The 15,129-nt window shown below is 43.8% G+C and overlaps 1 protein-coding gene across 2 annotated transcripts in view; it reads right to left on the reverse strand.

The window, feature by feature from the left end:
• Nucleotides 1-15,129, reverse strand: part of KIF14 (kinesin family member 14) — a 624,724-nt gene that overhangs the window by 42,528 nt on the left and 567,067 nt on the right. For both annotated transcript variants that reach the window (XM_085601461.1, XM_085601462.1), the window contains 2 exons: nt 2,322-2,396; nt 2,069-2,207 (listed from right to left, as the gene is read on the reverse strand). In XM_085601461.1, the coding sequence (XP_085457587.1) occupies nt 2,069-2,207; nt 2,322-2,396 (214 nt within the window). The remainder of the gene's footprint in view (nt 1-2,068; nt 2,208-2,321; nt 2,397-15,129) is intronic.

Consider the following 15,129-nt stretch of genomic DNA (forward strand, 5'->3'; position numbering starts at 1 on the left):
TTTTTTATGAAATAGAAGAGGATTTGAGAAGTCAAAATGTGCCCTAATTTTTCTTTCTGCAGCACTAATCATAATTTCTATGGAAAAATGAACGCCCTCATGTTGTTCCTTTGTAAATTAAATGTTTTAAGTGTTACCAGTTTATTCCAATCAAGATGGCTTCAGGTGTGCCATACTTTTGTCATAAGTAAGACAGTAAGCGCTCTAGTTGTTCTTAAGAACACTCTGGGACGTTCTGTCATTGGGCTATACTTGGGCTACATCTCGGTGATATTTGGGCTACATTTGGGCTCTTTTGTCTCTGGTGGTCATCTTGGGAGATTTATTTGTTATGAAGTATCCTAATTTCCTCATTTACTGCAGTCTTCTCAGTAGGAAATACTTTCAGTTTTTTACTTTGGTTCCATCAAGAAGGCATTCAGAGGTGTCACACATTTGCCATAAATTCTGAATGGTAGCACTCTAGTTGCTCATTAGATCACTGTAGTAAAGCTACTGCTCACCAGGGAAGTCTGCTGCTGGTATTCAACGTGCATGTTTCAGTCTGCATGTCAGAATTTTTTTATGAAATAGAAGAGGATTTGAGAAGTCAAAATGTGCCCTAATTTTTCTTTCTGCAGCATTAATAATACTTTCTATGGCAAAATGAACCCCCTCATTTTGTTCCTTTTTAAATAAAATTTTAAGAGTTACCACTTTATTCCAATCAAGATAGCTTCAGGTGTGCAATACGTTTGTCATAAGTAGGACTGTTAGCGCTCTAGTTGTTCTTTAGAACACTCTGGGAAGCTGCAGTAGAACACAAAGGAATCAACTGACAGTCTCTGCCCTTGTTGGATGTACATGTTTTACTGAGAATGTCAGAATTCATTCTCACATGACTGAGAAAGATAATGTGAATTTACAGAAAATATGCTCTCAGTTTAGCTTATAGATCACCTTCCAAACCTCTGTGGGAAAAGCATGAGAAAATAGTTTTCTCTCAAACATGATTCATGATATCACAGCAGAAGGCTTTTTCACATGGTAAAATCACCTTAGAACACACCACAATTCCTAAAATGAGTATGGTACCATCAACAAATGATTTATAATGTAACTAAAGTCTTAAAACCTTCTATTAACTGCAATGCTTTTTAATGAGGTGCTATCATGTATATTGGTCCCAAGATGGCTGCCAACACTTCTTGGATGAAGTACTGACAGCCAATCAGATCTCACGATGAGATGTGTGGATAGGCTCCGCCCAGATATATCTATCTTTTTAACTCTAATTTTCTCAGGAACTACTGAACGGATTTACACCATTTAAGCAAAAGGCACGAGTCTGAACTGAGGACTACCTCTTTGCCAAATTTGGTGTAATTCCGTTCAGCAGTTGGGGCTGTAGCTGCGTCAACACGTCCTATGGGAAAATGCATGGGGAAAACGCGTTTTGGGACCCCCTTTTTTCTCGGCCCACGCTTGACGAATCACCGTGAAATTTTCAGGATAGGAGCGGACCGGAGCTGGCCAAAAGTTTGGGAAATTTCGCGAAGATTCGTCAATCGGCGCCAACGTTATTCCAAATAGAATGTTGCGGATTTCCTATGGAAAATAGGTCCTAACTATAACTACCTACTGGCGACTGCCAGTAGGATATATATATATATACACATTATACAATATACATTATAGGCATTTTAGCTGTTATGTCCAACTGATATTTTGTAGTAAGAGTCCTTGTCAGTTGAAATGACAAAGGTATTTAATTATTTTGCTGTGCTGCCTGCTATTTTGCATCAAACAATATTTGGACTTTAGGCTTTCCATCATGTTGTGTTTTATTTTTCACACCTGGTAGTTTCTGCACATTAAAAAAATAAAAGTCAATAGGTTGCACAAACGTGATTGAACTAGAGGGACTAAAGAGAAAATAACTTGAGACTTATTCTGCTCTCGATGTTGACATTTAATATGCTGAAATATTGCTGAAGCAGGCCTAAAGAACCCAATGGCCATACAGCATTGTTTGTCTGCATTCATAATGTCAGAAAACACCTCAAATGACAGAAACTGGGAAACATACCTTTTACGAAAGAGACACAAATCCGGCAAAACTGATCAACAGTGTGAGTCAGTTTCAAGAGCTCCTCGCCAAGGCTGGCAATCTTCTTCAAGTCATGACAACCGGCATCTTGTTCTTTTAACTGGGCCTCAATATTAACCTGCATCAATGTCGAAATATACAATAAACCTACATTTAAAAGGCAGTGGAAGGAAAGAAGAACATGTTCATACAGACATTTCAGTTTGGATGCATTCCTACAAATCTCACATACCTTTTTGTATTCCTTTAAAGGACTTTGCAGAAATATCAATAGTCGCACAGCAATATTTTTTGTCTCCTTCAGGGCCTGGAAAAATATACATTAAAGAAGTAAATGGAGTACGTTATTCACAAATGTCAAAGTCACGTTAGCACACAACAAATTGACATACTACTCTCCAGATGGTTTTGTTTGAAATAAAGAAGCCATCAGTTTTGTGTGGAAACACATCCATTCAACAATTCCTTGGCCAATATCCAGAAATTCTAAGTTACATCAAACTCTATCATACATCAGTGCCAGAACTATTAAAACAAGCATTTACAGTGAAATTGGTCTCGCAATTGTGAGTTTTAGAGCTATTGGCATTGCAAATGGCAATGCCTTTTACAATATTCCAAGGCATTGTCATTTACAATACCAATAGTTCCAACTTTTGCAAAAGCGATACCTATTGTCGCAATACCCGTTTTAAATGTATCCAATATATGGTGACGCAGAGAGCATACCTGACTCCACATAGGTTACATACCATTTTTCCTACCATCCTGTCCTAGATGTCCTGAACAGGACGCAGATCTGTTACACATGCTATGGACCTGCCCCAAGCTTGGGAAGAAACTGGGGTGGCGTAACTACTATTTTAAAGCACATGATAGGTGACATAGTGTGGCATACAGCAGATGCATGTCTACTGGGCTATATAGAAGACGTAAAGAGGCACAAAGTACAGGCTAAATTTGCAGATCTGGATTTGCTACTTGCCAAGCGAGGTATCACTAGGAGGTGGAAATCCCCTGTAGCTCCAACACTACTTAGCTGGACGTAGAAAAATGGGGACTGGCTGAGAGTGTAGTTATCTGGCGAGAGAAGAGAGGCCTAAGAAAGGAACCAATCGCTATGAATTGGGACCTCTTGTTGGAGACTTTCAGGGCAGCCAGCACCCCCGTTCCATGAAACCTTGTAAGAGTTTCTGCACATTGTCACTACGTTCCTACATTGATGGGGGCATCTACTAAAGTAGTTACACTATACGAATTATCGAGCCTGGGATTTAGTTTGACCCCCCCCCCCTTGTCCTCCTACAATTTAAAACAGACTCATCCATTTATCGGGATAGACACCACACTTACGGCTCTTAGAAGCTAGGCCCGAGCTACAGCCTAACGGATTTCGTTTTTCAAAGCACAGGAGCGGCCGTTAGCAGGGGCGGGGGTTGGGGAGTTTAGCAAAAATGTGTATTACTTAACAAGTCTTGTCTTCAGAAACAAGTACACTTGATATGGTGGCAGGATGTGTAGAGTTATTATATCGGGACATAGGCTGGCTAGCCGGGTCCCAAATATGACCAGCATAATGAGGTGGCATATGGCCAAGTTGTGTAGGAATTGTATTCAATTTATTTTTACCACTCTGTATATAAGTGATATACTGCTACACAGATAGTAATTACTCGAATATTCTACTTGCTTGTACTGTAATCAGAGAAATTGAATTAAATTTGTTTTTTTTAAAAAGCGATACTTATTGTATTGCAGAGCGCGATGTACGTGAAACAGGCACCACACTCACTATTAAAGTTAAGAAACTGAGCGTGGTGTCCCTAAAGCAGGCGCCGCACTCAGCATGCAAGTTAAAGCGGCATAGCGCTCTATAAGAAAAGCGGCCGCCATTGTCCCCATCAGTGACAAACAAAATAGTTTTCACTCTCTTATAATGCAGACCGTGTAACAAGCCAAGTAAAAGGTCGTCATTATGGGAGGTAACAAATGCGGACAAGGCGGTACCAAGGAGGGACTAACAGGCCTATTTACGAATCAGAAGCCTGCATTTAGGAAGGAAAATGGCACAAGCCAATGACAAATATGGCGGAGAGTGGGCGGGGCTTCTAGTGCATACTCCAATACAGCATGCCTCGCAGAGTGAGCAGCTCATGCACGCTGCCGCTAGGCTTGACCTAAAAATAGGAAGAGAGATTATGACATTGGAAGATAAACGGGAGAAAAAGACAAAAAGTAAAAGGGAAGAAATAAAGATTAGTAGATAGAAAGGGAGGGAGATTGTGGGAAGGAAAAGTGGAAGCAAGAGTGCAGGGAGGGACAAAATGTGAAAAGAAATAGAGTTAGGCATTGTGAAAAGAAGGAAGAAAGGGTAAAAAACGACAATGAAAGAATGGTAAAATGTTGGATAGATTAAATTGTGAAAGTAAATGGAGAGGTAACATGATCTATGGCTGAAAGGAAGGAAGGGTAGGTGGATGGCGGACAGTATGGGTAAAAGGAAGGGTTTATGGAAGGCTTAAAGTCTGGTTGGATGGGTGGACGGAACGATAATCAGAAGGGTTTAAGGATGGAAAGAGGAATATATGGATGTATTGTTTGATGAATATTACCTACTGGCGGTCGCCAGTAGGTAGTTATAGTTAGGACCCTGTTTCTATAGGAAATCCACAACATTCTATTTGGAATAACTTTGGCGCCGGTCGACGAATCCTCGCGAAATTTTTAAAACTAATGGGGCGCTACGCTCCGCTCCTACCCTGAAAGTCTCGGGGGGATTCGTCAAGCGGGGGCTGAGAAAAAAGGGGGGTCCCAAAACGCGTTTTCCCCATGCATTTTTCCATAGGACCTTTAGACACAGCTACAGCCCGGACGGCTGAACAGAATTACTTGTAATTTGGCAGAGAGGTAGTCCTCAGGTCAAGGAAGTGCCTTGTGTAGGTCTGGTGTAAATCTGTTCAGTAGTTCCTGAGAAAATAGCATTTAAATCAATATATATATCTGTAAGCGCGCTCCGAGAGCGCACCGTAAGCTTACCGTACGCGTACGGTGCCGTGCGCGAGCGCGATTCTGATTGGCTGTTAGATCTTAGTAAACATTCGAATCGGTCGAAACCAGGAAGTGTCGGCCGCCATTTTCTCTCTCGCACACGGAGGGGTGGAGGAAAAACAAAGTTGGATATCATAAAAAGGGGGCAGGCTAGACAGCTCCTAACCAATTAGCCTTGGTTATGGTTTGCCAGAAGGCCATCCAAGGCCAAAAAATATATATATTTTTTTTTTAAAAAACGTCGATTACGCTTACCGTACACGTACGGTAATAAACTAAATAAAAAAAACCAAAATCCACACTTCCCCCCCCCCCCCCCCGTGTGCAAAAGGTGCCCGCAGTGCACCCTTTGTGCATGGCATATATATTAAAAAATATGAACACTTAATAGAAAACCTTTCTGAACGATGCGCATAATATGTCATCCGTGTGCGGACGGTGCGCGAAGGGCATCGTGCGTACATGGCCCATCCAGCCTAACGTGGGCACGCGGTGCGCGTAGCGCACCGCGTGCCCACCGTGCGTGCAAGGCACTAACTGCGTTAAGTGGGCACGCGGTGCGCGAAGCGCACCGCGTGCTCACTGTGCGCGCACGGCACGAACTGCATGAAGTGGGCGCGCACGGCACAAACGGCGTAAAGTAACTTAGCATTTAAAAAAACGTACAAATTCACTGAAAAAACCATAGGTTTCACACACGTTATAGATAGGAATTAGCATTTAAAAAACCTTGCAAATTCACTGAAAAAACCATAGGTTTCACACAATTTATAGTTAGCTGTACATTTCACTCGTAAAAAACCAATGAAATTCCACGTTATAGTTAGTGCAGGCAACTATAACTCACGCGACCGCAATCCTCTGCTAATGACATATGTGTCTTTATGAAAAAAAAATATTTGTAATATATGTATAGCTAAAATTTAATGGAAGAAGACATGGGCAAATAAGTGTCTAAATACAGTATTAGCATCAGCAGATGATTGCGGTTGCGTGAGTTATAGTTGCCTGCACTAACTATAACGTGGAATTTCATTGGTTTTTTACGAGTGAAATGTACAGCTAACTATAACTTGTGTGAAACCTATGGTTTTTTCAGTGAATATATATATATATATATATATATATGTATTGATGGATGGATGGGTTTATGTATTGGTGCACAAATGGACAGTAGGATGGGAGGAGGATAAAATGAGAGCCTGTAGATGGATGGTTTGATGGGAGGTGAAAATATGGATGGACAGATACATTGAAATAAGAATGGAAAGGTGAAATGAGCTCCTCTAGTGAGGTATGAGAAGCACACTTCACACGCTTGCTGCTATTAAAGGTATAATTCAAATTTGGACGTATTTTAATTTTCTGGGTACTCTCTTGGACTAACAAAACGTAATATTAGCATCTTTTTGTCTTTACAAAAAACAATTGAGCGCATGGCCGATAAACTGAAGCAGATCGCAATGAAGCACTTACAAAGCCAATCGTTTTTTTTATGGGTTCTCGTTCCCAGAGACATTCAACTTGCTTGTAACCTCTTCATGACAAACCTCCCGCATGCTGGATTTTAAAAGTTGACAAATATCACCGCTTGTCATATATTTGCGGTGATAAAAGTGATGCATGAGTTTTGTTTGGTACATTATCATTCAACTTAAATGGGGGGTACCTTGCTTGGAACGCAAACTGCAGAGTGGGTAGGTGGTTTGATACTGCAGGATTGCCGGGCTGGTTCCTTTCACCCCGTCAGGGTTCAGACAGCAGGAACCCCAGTGTCATCTGAGGGGGGGTGGGGTACACTCGGCTGATCCCAGGATGTCTGAAGCATGCCTGCCTTTTGTTCCCCATCAAACGCCTCTAGGCAGTCTGTAATTAGCAGGAAGCCACGCGCAGCCTGTGATTACCAGCCCCAGTGATAGCAGCCAACCCCGGCCAGCCCTGACAGGCTTTATAGCCCTGCATTGTCCTGGGCCAATGCAGTGGGCATTAAAAAGCAGCAATGACCCAAACTCTTATGCCTTCGTTGCCTGTCCTTTCTGCAGCTAATAGCATTCTCAGCACCGACGACAACTGTTCGTTCTGGGCATTACCACCTCGCCTGGGAATGTCCTTCTAACACAATCTCCGTGCTCTGTGGGGGTGTCTCTCCCCTTGAGAACTCCTGCAACCAAGCCAAGCATCTTTACTTTTAAAGCCTAAACTGCCTTTATGGTGGCTGGTGGAATAACCATTTCGCCAGTTGCGAATGGTTTGTATTGGCTCCGACCTCTGGTATACGTTTTTTTAATCATCATATGAAGTGCAATGTATACAGTTAGAGTTGATTCTTGGTTCATTGTGTACTTTAGGGATTGCTTATCAGTTGGTGTTTTTATTTTACATGCAGAATTGAATTTTTTCCTCCAATGGTCATATATAGTCTAATGCACATTCCGCAACTATATTCAGAAAAAACACTAGTAACTGGTCAACTGGAAATTTCTCCATTGCTGGTCTATCTAGTTATCTTGTTCTTTGGTAAATGGACCATCAAAGGAAATGTGTTCAAAACTTACCCCACGCGTCTTCAAACACTGGGCACGCTAGGAACTCCTGGTTACTGATTTTTAAAGAGGCAGGCGTGGATGTAAGGGACTGAAGTTGGCGGCCCCATTAAAGATAAGCTGCCCTCCCATGTTTTACAGCTCCATGTGGCTTTCTACCAGTGACAGAGGTGCGGCCATGCCCTCGCCCCCAGCAACAGTTTCCCAAACAATGTCATTGAAACGCCACGGTCAGCAAGCGCCATAAAGGCATGTTTTAAGTGGTGTGAGTTTGCCTTTCGCAGAATGCACCGATGCCACCTGGGGTGTGAGCGGCGCTGAGGTGTTTGAGGGACTGGTTTCCCACTGTCTACTCTGCTCTCGGGCCGGTCCCTTACCACCTCTGGAGGGAAGCGTCGTCCAGTGCACTCCACGCTTTTACCTAGCACGCCAAGTGGGGTTAGGGGCACGTCGTTCACTGACATGCAGGGTGGAATTGGCCGCACGTTGTTTACATGTGGAGGGCTACCGGAACGTTGTTTATCTGGGGTGCCTGACGGTGTTACCGGCACCTCGCTTACCTATGGTGAGGTTACTTGCAGCGATGCTGAAGTTACTGGTACGCATCACTTCCTGCGATATCACTTTCGCATTACATAATTGCACATTGCCTATGTAAATAATTTATAGGACTTGTGCCCTGACAGAACTTGGTTTTCGACTTTAAACTTTGATACAGCGCAATTTAACCCCTTCGCCGCGGCGCGAATTCCGCCGCGGCGCTGGTGTGCTCATAACGGAAACACGCCGTCATGAGTCACGGGCGAGCTGTGCTCATGACGGAGTGGTTCCGTCACGACTCCTCCCACTGCGCTAATCGCCCGCACAGGCGGGGAATTAGCGCCGCATGGGCGGAGCGGCCGCCAACGGCCGCAGCATGACGGAACCACTCCGTCATGAGCACAGCTCGCCCGTGGCTCATGACGGAGTGGTTCCGTCATGAGCACGGAACAGGTTGAGAGACAAAAGCATGGAAGAGAGAGAAAGGAAGTAAAACAGAAAACATCAAAGCCAAGAATTATGAGTTGAAATCAGAGCTTGTCAGCCTTGTTATTCAGATATACAACATCCTCCACAAACTGTTGCCTCCTCTCCACTCCCTGCATTCTTCGCTCCCTTATTCTGTGCAATAACCTCTGCCTCGCAGGAACGCCGGACCAGAGGCCTGCTTCCTTGTTTCTTATGGGCCTGGCTCAGTCTCCCCACAAAGCCGCCTGCTCTGTACGTGTGCGCGCGGTGCCTGCAGCAGGTGTCACATGCCGTTACTGTGACACATGGTATTTATTAAAGCGTGCAGAGGAAGGTGTCTATGCTTGTTAGTGTGAACATCGGGCATTTGGGGGAGAGGTGAAGACACGGACAATACTGCGTGAATGGAGAAACTTAATAAAGAAAATAGTACACGCCCCATGTAACAACCAAGTAAAGGGGCCAGTAGCCATGGGAGGATACAAATGACGACATGGCTGTACTAAGGAGGGACTAACAAGCCACATAGTCAATCAGAAGCCAGCATTTACAAAGGACAAACACACAAGCCAATGAAAAATAAGAGTGTGGGGGGGGGGGGGGGGGGTGGGGAGGGAGGAGGCGAACCTTCTCTCTGTACTGAACTAAAACTGATCTTCCCAGAGCAGCGCTTGTGTGCTGGCTCACGCTCGACCTAAAATGTAAATAGCAAAATAAAAAGGTCAAGAGAACACAAATAGTCAACCATACTGCCTGTGACCTTGCAGATGTGATGAAGGATTTTACCAAAATGTCCTAATGAACGAGTAAATAATATTTATTTATTTATTTTCTCTCTCTCTCTCTCTCTCTCTCTCTCTCTCTCTATCTCTCTATCTCTATCTCTCTATCTCTATTTCAAAGTGCATTTAATGTGCAAGACTCCTCGCACTGACAGATGCGTTAGGGCACTACGCCTTTATCTATGACAGTTAGTGTTTGTTCACTGAGCCATTCTAATAAAGTGCATGATGTGATAATAATCGAAAGAGAAAACGGACCAAGAACGTCTTACATTTAACCAAATAACAGCAGCCATCTTGTAACATGTTTAAAGCACAAACATGTATTCATTAAAAACACATATAAATCATAAGTGATACAGACTGAATCAGACCTTTGGGAGAAAAGCATGCTCTCATGCAAAGGTGAAAAAATTATTATGAAAATTCATCATTTGTAACAAATTAATTTGCCCTAATCGCATGGCAAGAACCTACTCTGTAATTTCTCCAATCAGCAAAATAAGTCTCCTACGTCCTTGCGCGATCATGCCCTGAATGGGCAACCAAGATGTAGTCACGGAAGGAGAAAGTGAGTGAGTGAATGCATATGGTATTATCCAGTGCTGAGAAGCAATACTGAAACACTCATATAGATCTCCACATCTTTCATTAATTACGCCCTGAATGGCAATCCAAATGTATTGGTAGAGTACATGTTTTCTCGAACAGCTTGCCCAGCCCTGTTACAGCTTCTCATGATCAATAAAATACAGTCCAAATTGAAATACATTAGTGCATAGAATAAGATAAATCTCAGCAGAGGAACCCAAATATGGCCAAATAGCCATATCATCTCTATTTCAGATGTACGCACATTTGTCATTATTAAAACCCAATAGAGCTTTTGTCTGAAGGTCTATAATGTATCTTGATTGTAATGTACGCAGTCTCCTAACTCTGTCTCCCCCTCTTTCATCCTCTGGGACCTGGTCGATACAAAACAATTTGAGTAGATCTCGATTACTCTGATGGGTATTTTTAAAATGGGGCGCCACCGGATAGTTAACATCATGCTTAGTGATGGCCCGCAAATGTTCCAAAATGCATTTGTTGGTGGGGTGAATGGTACTCCCTATATAGCGTTTGGGACAGGGACACCCGGCAATATACTGTAAACTCTGAATTGCAGTTCAGTAACCGATTATGATCCAGAGTTTTTTGGAGCCCTGCTGTGTAACACTGTAATTAGTGACTTTACAGCTGTATTTGCAGGCTTTGCATTTCATGCATGGAAAGAAACCGTTGACACTGTCAATTTAGGGAGGGGTGGGGCGGTAGTGACTGTGTACCAGATGGTCACTGATGGACTCGCATAATAATTTTTCCTAGTATGTTGTCGTTTTGGAGGATGTGTCAGTTTCTTTTGAAAATCTGAACTATCTGGGGTGATTTCTCATTATAGTGTGTAATCATCCTCACTGGTCCCCCTTCATTTTGTTTTTTAGAGGTGCCAGTAGTTTTCGCTTCTAGGAGTTCAGATCTGGTCACTGTTTCTGCCCTTTTCTCTGCCTCATATAGAGTACTGTTAGTATTTCCCTAGCCTTAAATCCTTCTAAGGCCCCAGCTTTTGCTTTCAGATATTCAGGCTGAGTGGCACAGTTTTGATCAAACTTCTAGGATGGTAACTCCTTGCGTGTAGGACTGAGTTCCCTGTTGTGGATTTTCTATATAATCTCGTTAGCAGTTTATCATTCTCCACATAGACTTCCAAATCCAAATAGCATACCTTAGTATTGCTGATACGCCAGTGAATGCCAAATTTAAATCATTGGTATTGAGGGAGGCTATGTACTCTTCAGCAGCTGAACGACTACCTCGCCACACAATTAACAGATCATCTATATATCCTGCCCATAATGCCACCTTTTTGACCCAGTTCTCAAAGACCTCATCCCAGACCATGTGCTTCTCCCACCAGCCCATGAACAAATTCACGTAGCTGGGGGCGAAGCACATGCCCATCGCTGTTCCGCGCTGCTGTCTGTACAGTTGTCCTGAGAACATAAAAATATTGTCCTCTAGACGGAATCTAACCATGTCTAGAAGCATGAGGTTATGTTTTTGATATTTGAGAGATCTTTTGTTTAGGAACCATTTTACTGAGGCAATACCTTGCTCATGGTTAATGCAAGTATATAAGCTAGTTATGTCCAAGGTGATCAATAACTATCATTCTCCCAGGTTATACCCTCAATTAGTCTAAAAACATCATGTGTATCTCATACATAGGAACTTAAGTCCTTAACCAAAGGTGATAAAAAAAATTGTCAATATATATGGAGGTGTTCTGTTCTCCAAGAGACTATTGATGGAGGCAACAATGGGTCTTCCCTGAAGATTCCTTATGTACTTTTGGGAGATGATAAAAAGTTGGAAGGACAGGATGTTCACAATGCAAGAAGGTATATTCGTCTTGATCCAGCATGCCTTCATCACGCCAGTTCTGCAGACAATTTTGGAATGTTCCGATACAATTGACATATTCCGCTCTCTCGATGGGCAGATATCATTGTTCATCGCTTAGTTGTCTCAGGGCCTCTTTGTAATATTGGTCCTTGTTAAACAAGGCAATGTTCCCCCCCTTGTCCGAGGGTTTGATCACTAGAGAATCATCTTTCTTGAGCGCTTGAATAGATTGCCACTGTGTAACGGGAATGTTATAGCACCAGGAATGATTATCTCTCCTTCCCAGATTCTTTAAATCCACGATGATTGCTTTGTTGAACACATCAAGGGCGTCATGTGGGTTCTGAGAGATAGCTTTAGATTTTCTTTTTAGGTCACTCTTTCCACTGGATTGTGTTATCCCAGCTTGTGCTAAACAAATGTTTGTATTGTCCGTGCCCTCAAATCCTCTGGTGTCTGCTGAGGATTCTAGAGATTATAATATCATCAAGGTTTCTAGATCATTTCCAATAAGGCGATCCATGTCATTTGAAATATTGGTTCCACCATCGTACGTTTTCTTCAGATGTAACAATTGGATCTTCTATTTTGGCCAGGGAGATAGGGTACCTGAGGCCCAAGAAGGCTCAGGGAGGGATGGACTCATGCCCCACTGTTTAAATTATTTTTGAACCTGGGCCCTTTTAAGGCTTGTGGAAGGGGGCACATAGCTCCATCCCCATTTTTAAAGGAACTGGCTCCAGAGGATGGGGTTCAATTAAGGCTCGGGGAGGGGGGCTGAATGCCCCCTCCCCTTAATATACATGTTTGGCCCCCTCAATGTGGCCCAGGGGCCCAAACAGCAACCCTATGCTGAGCATAAAAAGCTGTGTGCAGAGTGGGGTTGGCAGCCTGCTTGGGGTTTGGCCACAGGGCCTGGCCCTGTTGCTAATCCCCTGCTGCACACTGCCGAAGAAATGTTAGAAATTCAATGGAAAAAAACAAGATTAAAGGGACGTTATAGTTAGAAGAATATCTTTGTGACAACATTAATGTTCTGAACTCAAAAAAAACACAGAAATTCACCAGTTATAGTTGGCAGGGCTAACCAGAACTGCCGCCCCTGTCATGCACTGCTTATGACCTCACATATTACATCACTCATGACAGGTTCTATGACAACATTTATGACATCAGTGATGACATCTGAAATTACATCTTTGAGTTCACAGCAGCTTCAGTGGACCTTACTGAAATCCAGGACCGAGGCTGAAAGATCGGGATCATAGCCTGAATGTGCTAAACTCTCTTTCTCAGGGTAAAGGCGCAACATTGAACCTTATCCAGAATGGCTCTGATAAAGAGGAGCATCTGAGAAGGGGTTAGGTGTGACTTCGGCATCTTGATAGTTAACCCCAAAAATGACAGGAGGTTCACTTTAGTCTGAAGGTGGTTGACAACTGCCTGGTCGGAGCCCACCGTCAACAGCCTGTTGTCGAGGTAGGGTAAGACTGGCACCCCTGACCTACGAAAATGTGCTGCCACCACCACCATCACTTTTGTGAACACCAGAGGAGTACTTGTGAGACAAAAAGGGAGCACAGTAAACTTAAAATGCTCCTGTCCCACCACGGAACACTGGTGACACAAGTAGGTGGCAGGATGGGTATACGGAAATAGGCTTCCTGCATGTGCAACACTACCATCCAGTCTCCAGGGTCTAGAGCAGATAAGACCTGGGCAATGTGAACATTTTGACTTTCTCCTTCCGGAGGAAGGCACTGAAAGGGCGCAGGTCTAAAATATGCCACAGGCCTCTTGTGCACCAGAAAAGAGCAGAAATACCAGTAGTACTGGCCCACAAGCAGCTGGCGTTAACAGACCTTAAGACCAGATTGGCGGACAAACACACACGCTTGCCAAACATTTCTACCAGTTTAGTTTCCTGATCAGGGGGAGTTGTAGGAAAGGTGTTAGGATTTGAATACCTTGTGGAATCTTGCAACCCTAGGTTGTCGGGCAAAGGGTGCTGTGAAAGAAAAGCAGAGTCGCCTGGAGCAGGCCGATGGCGCCTTACAATTTTTCAATTGACTAGGGGACTAGAGCAAAGTTTGGCCCACACCCCAAATAAGGTATCAGTTACTGCCTCATTAAGTGGAAGAGGTGCTTAGAAGATGTTTCCTGGTTAGAGGACTTCCGTCAAGATGTTGGCCTTACCCTCCATGGTGGAGAACTAGAGGTAAAGAACTTCAGCTGCCCAAAGCACCATCATGGCGTAGGAATCAGATACCTCTGTAGCATGTCCAGTGCTGAGAGGAGACCCATTCAGGGGGCATATCAAGCCCACTAGCATCCTGTAGGTCCTTGTACCAATTAGCTTCCTGGTAGGGTTGAGTCAACTCATCACCCGGGTCATAGTCATTGTCAGAGTCTGTCCTGAAAAGGGAATGGAGTGTGTGCTGTTTTACTTATGTGATTGACAAAAAAAAGAGGGTGCAACTTCGATCTGACTTTAGTTGGAGAGAACAATTGAGACTTCTGACACTAGCATTGATGGAATCGGTGTCAGAGAGCCCAGGGCCAGCATAGGTCATGGTTCCAGAAGCAGGGTCGGAAGTGAAGTCGGAGGCAAGATGGGCTCGGAGGATCAAACTTGTGTCGGGGGCGAACCCACCGGAGGTAATCTAGACAGAAGGCCTCTCAACTCCTAGGGACCTGAAGAAGCGCAAGAGAGAGTCAGTAAGGATCAGAAGAGCCGGAGCATAGCCCTGCGGAACTCGTCAATATGTTGTGGCATGTCTGAAGTCCTCAGATACTCAGGTTGTGTCAGAACCAATTGAGGGGTCGGGAGAATTTGGGAACAAGATCGAGAAGTGTGCCTCCACCCTCACGCCAGCTCAGGCAACGGAGTAACATAAGGGAGCAGAATTCAACTCAGATTTCCTGTGCTGCTTCTTACACATACCTGATTATTTCGACCCAGAGAAAGATTGACCTCTCGAGCAGATTCAACCACTTGGAGTGGGAATGGGACCGAGACTGAACTTTGGATGCAGATCGTGACTTGGAGAGCTTCCATCAATGAGTCTTTATGTGCTTAGTGACCTAGAGCCTTGTCTCGTGACCATTGATGGCCTTCTAGATCATTGATGTGTAGTCGATGCAGATCTTAAAGTTGAGGGATAACCCTAGACACCATAGGAATACCTGAGGGGGATCTGTCACAGACATT

Source organism: Triturus cristatus, chromosome 4_2 (assembly GCF_964204655.1).
Source record: "Triturus cristatus chromosome 4_2, aTriCri1.1, whole genome shotgun sequence".
NCBI classification, from domain to species: domain Eukaryota; kingdom Metazoa; phylum Chordata; class Amphibia; order Caudata; family Salamandridae; genus Triturus; species Triturus cristatus.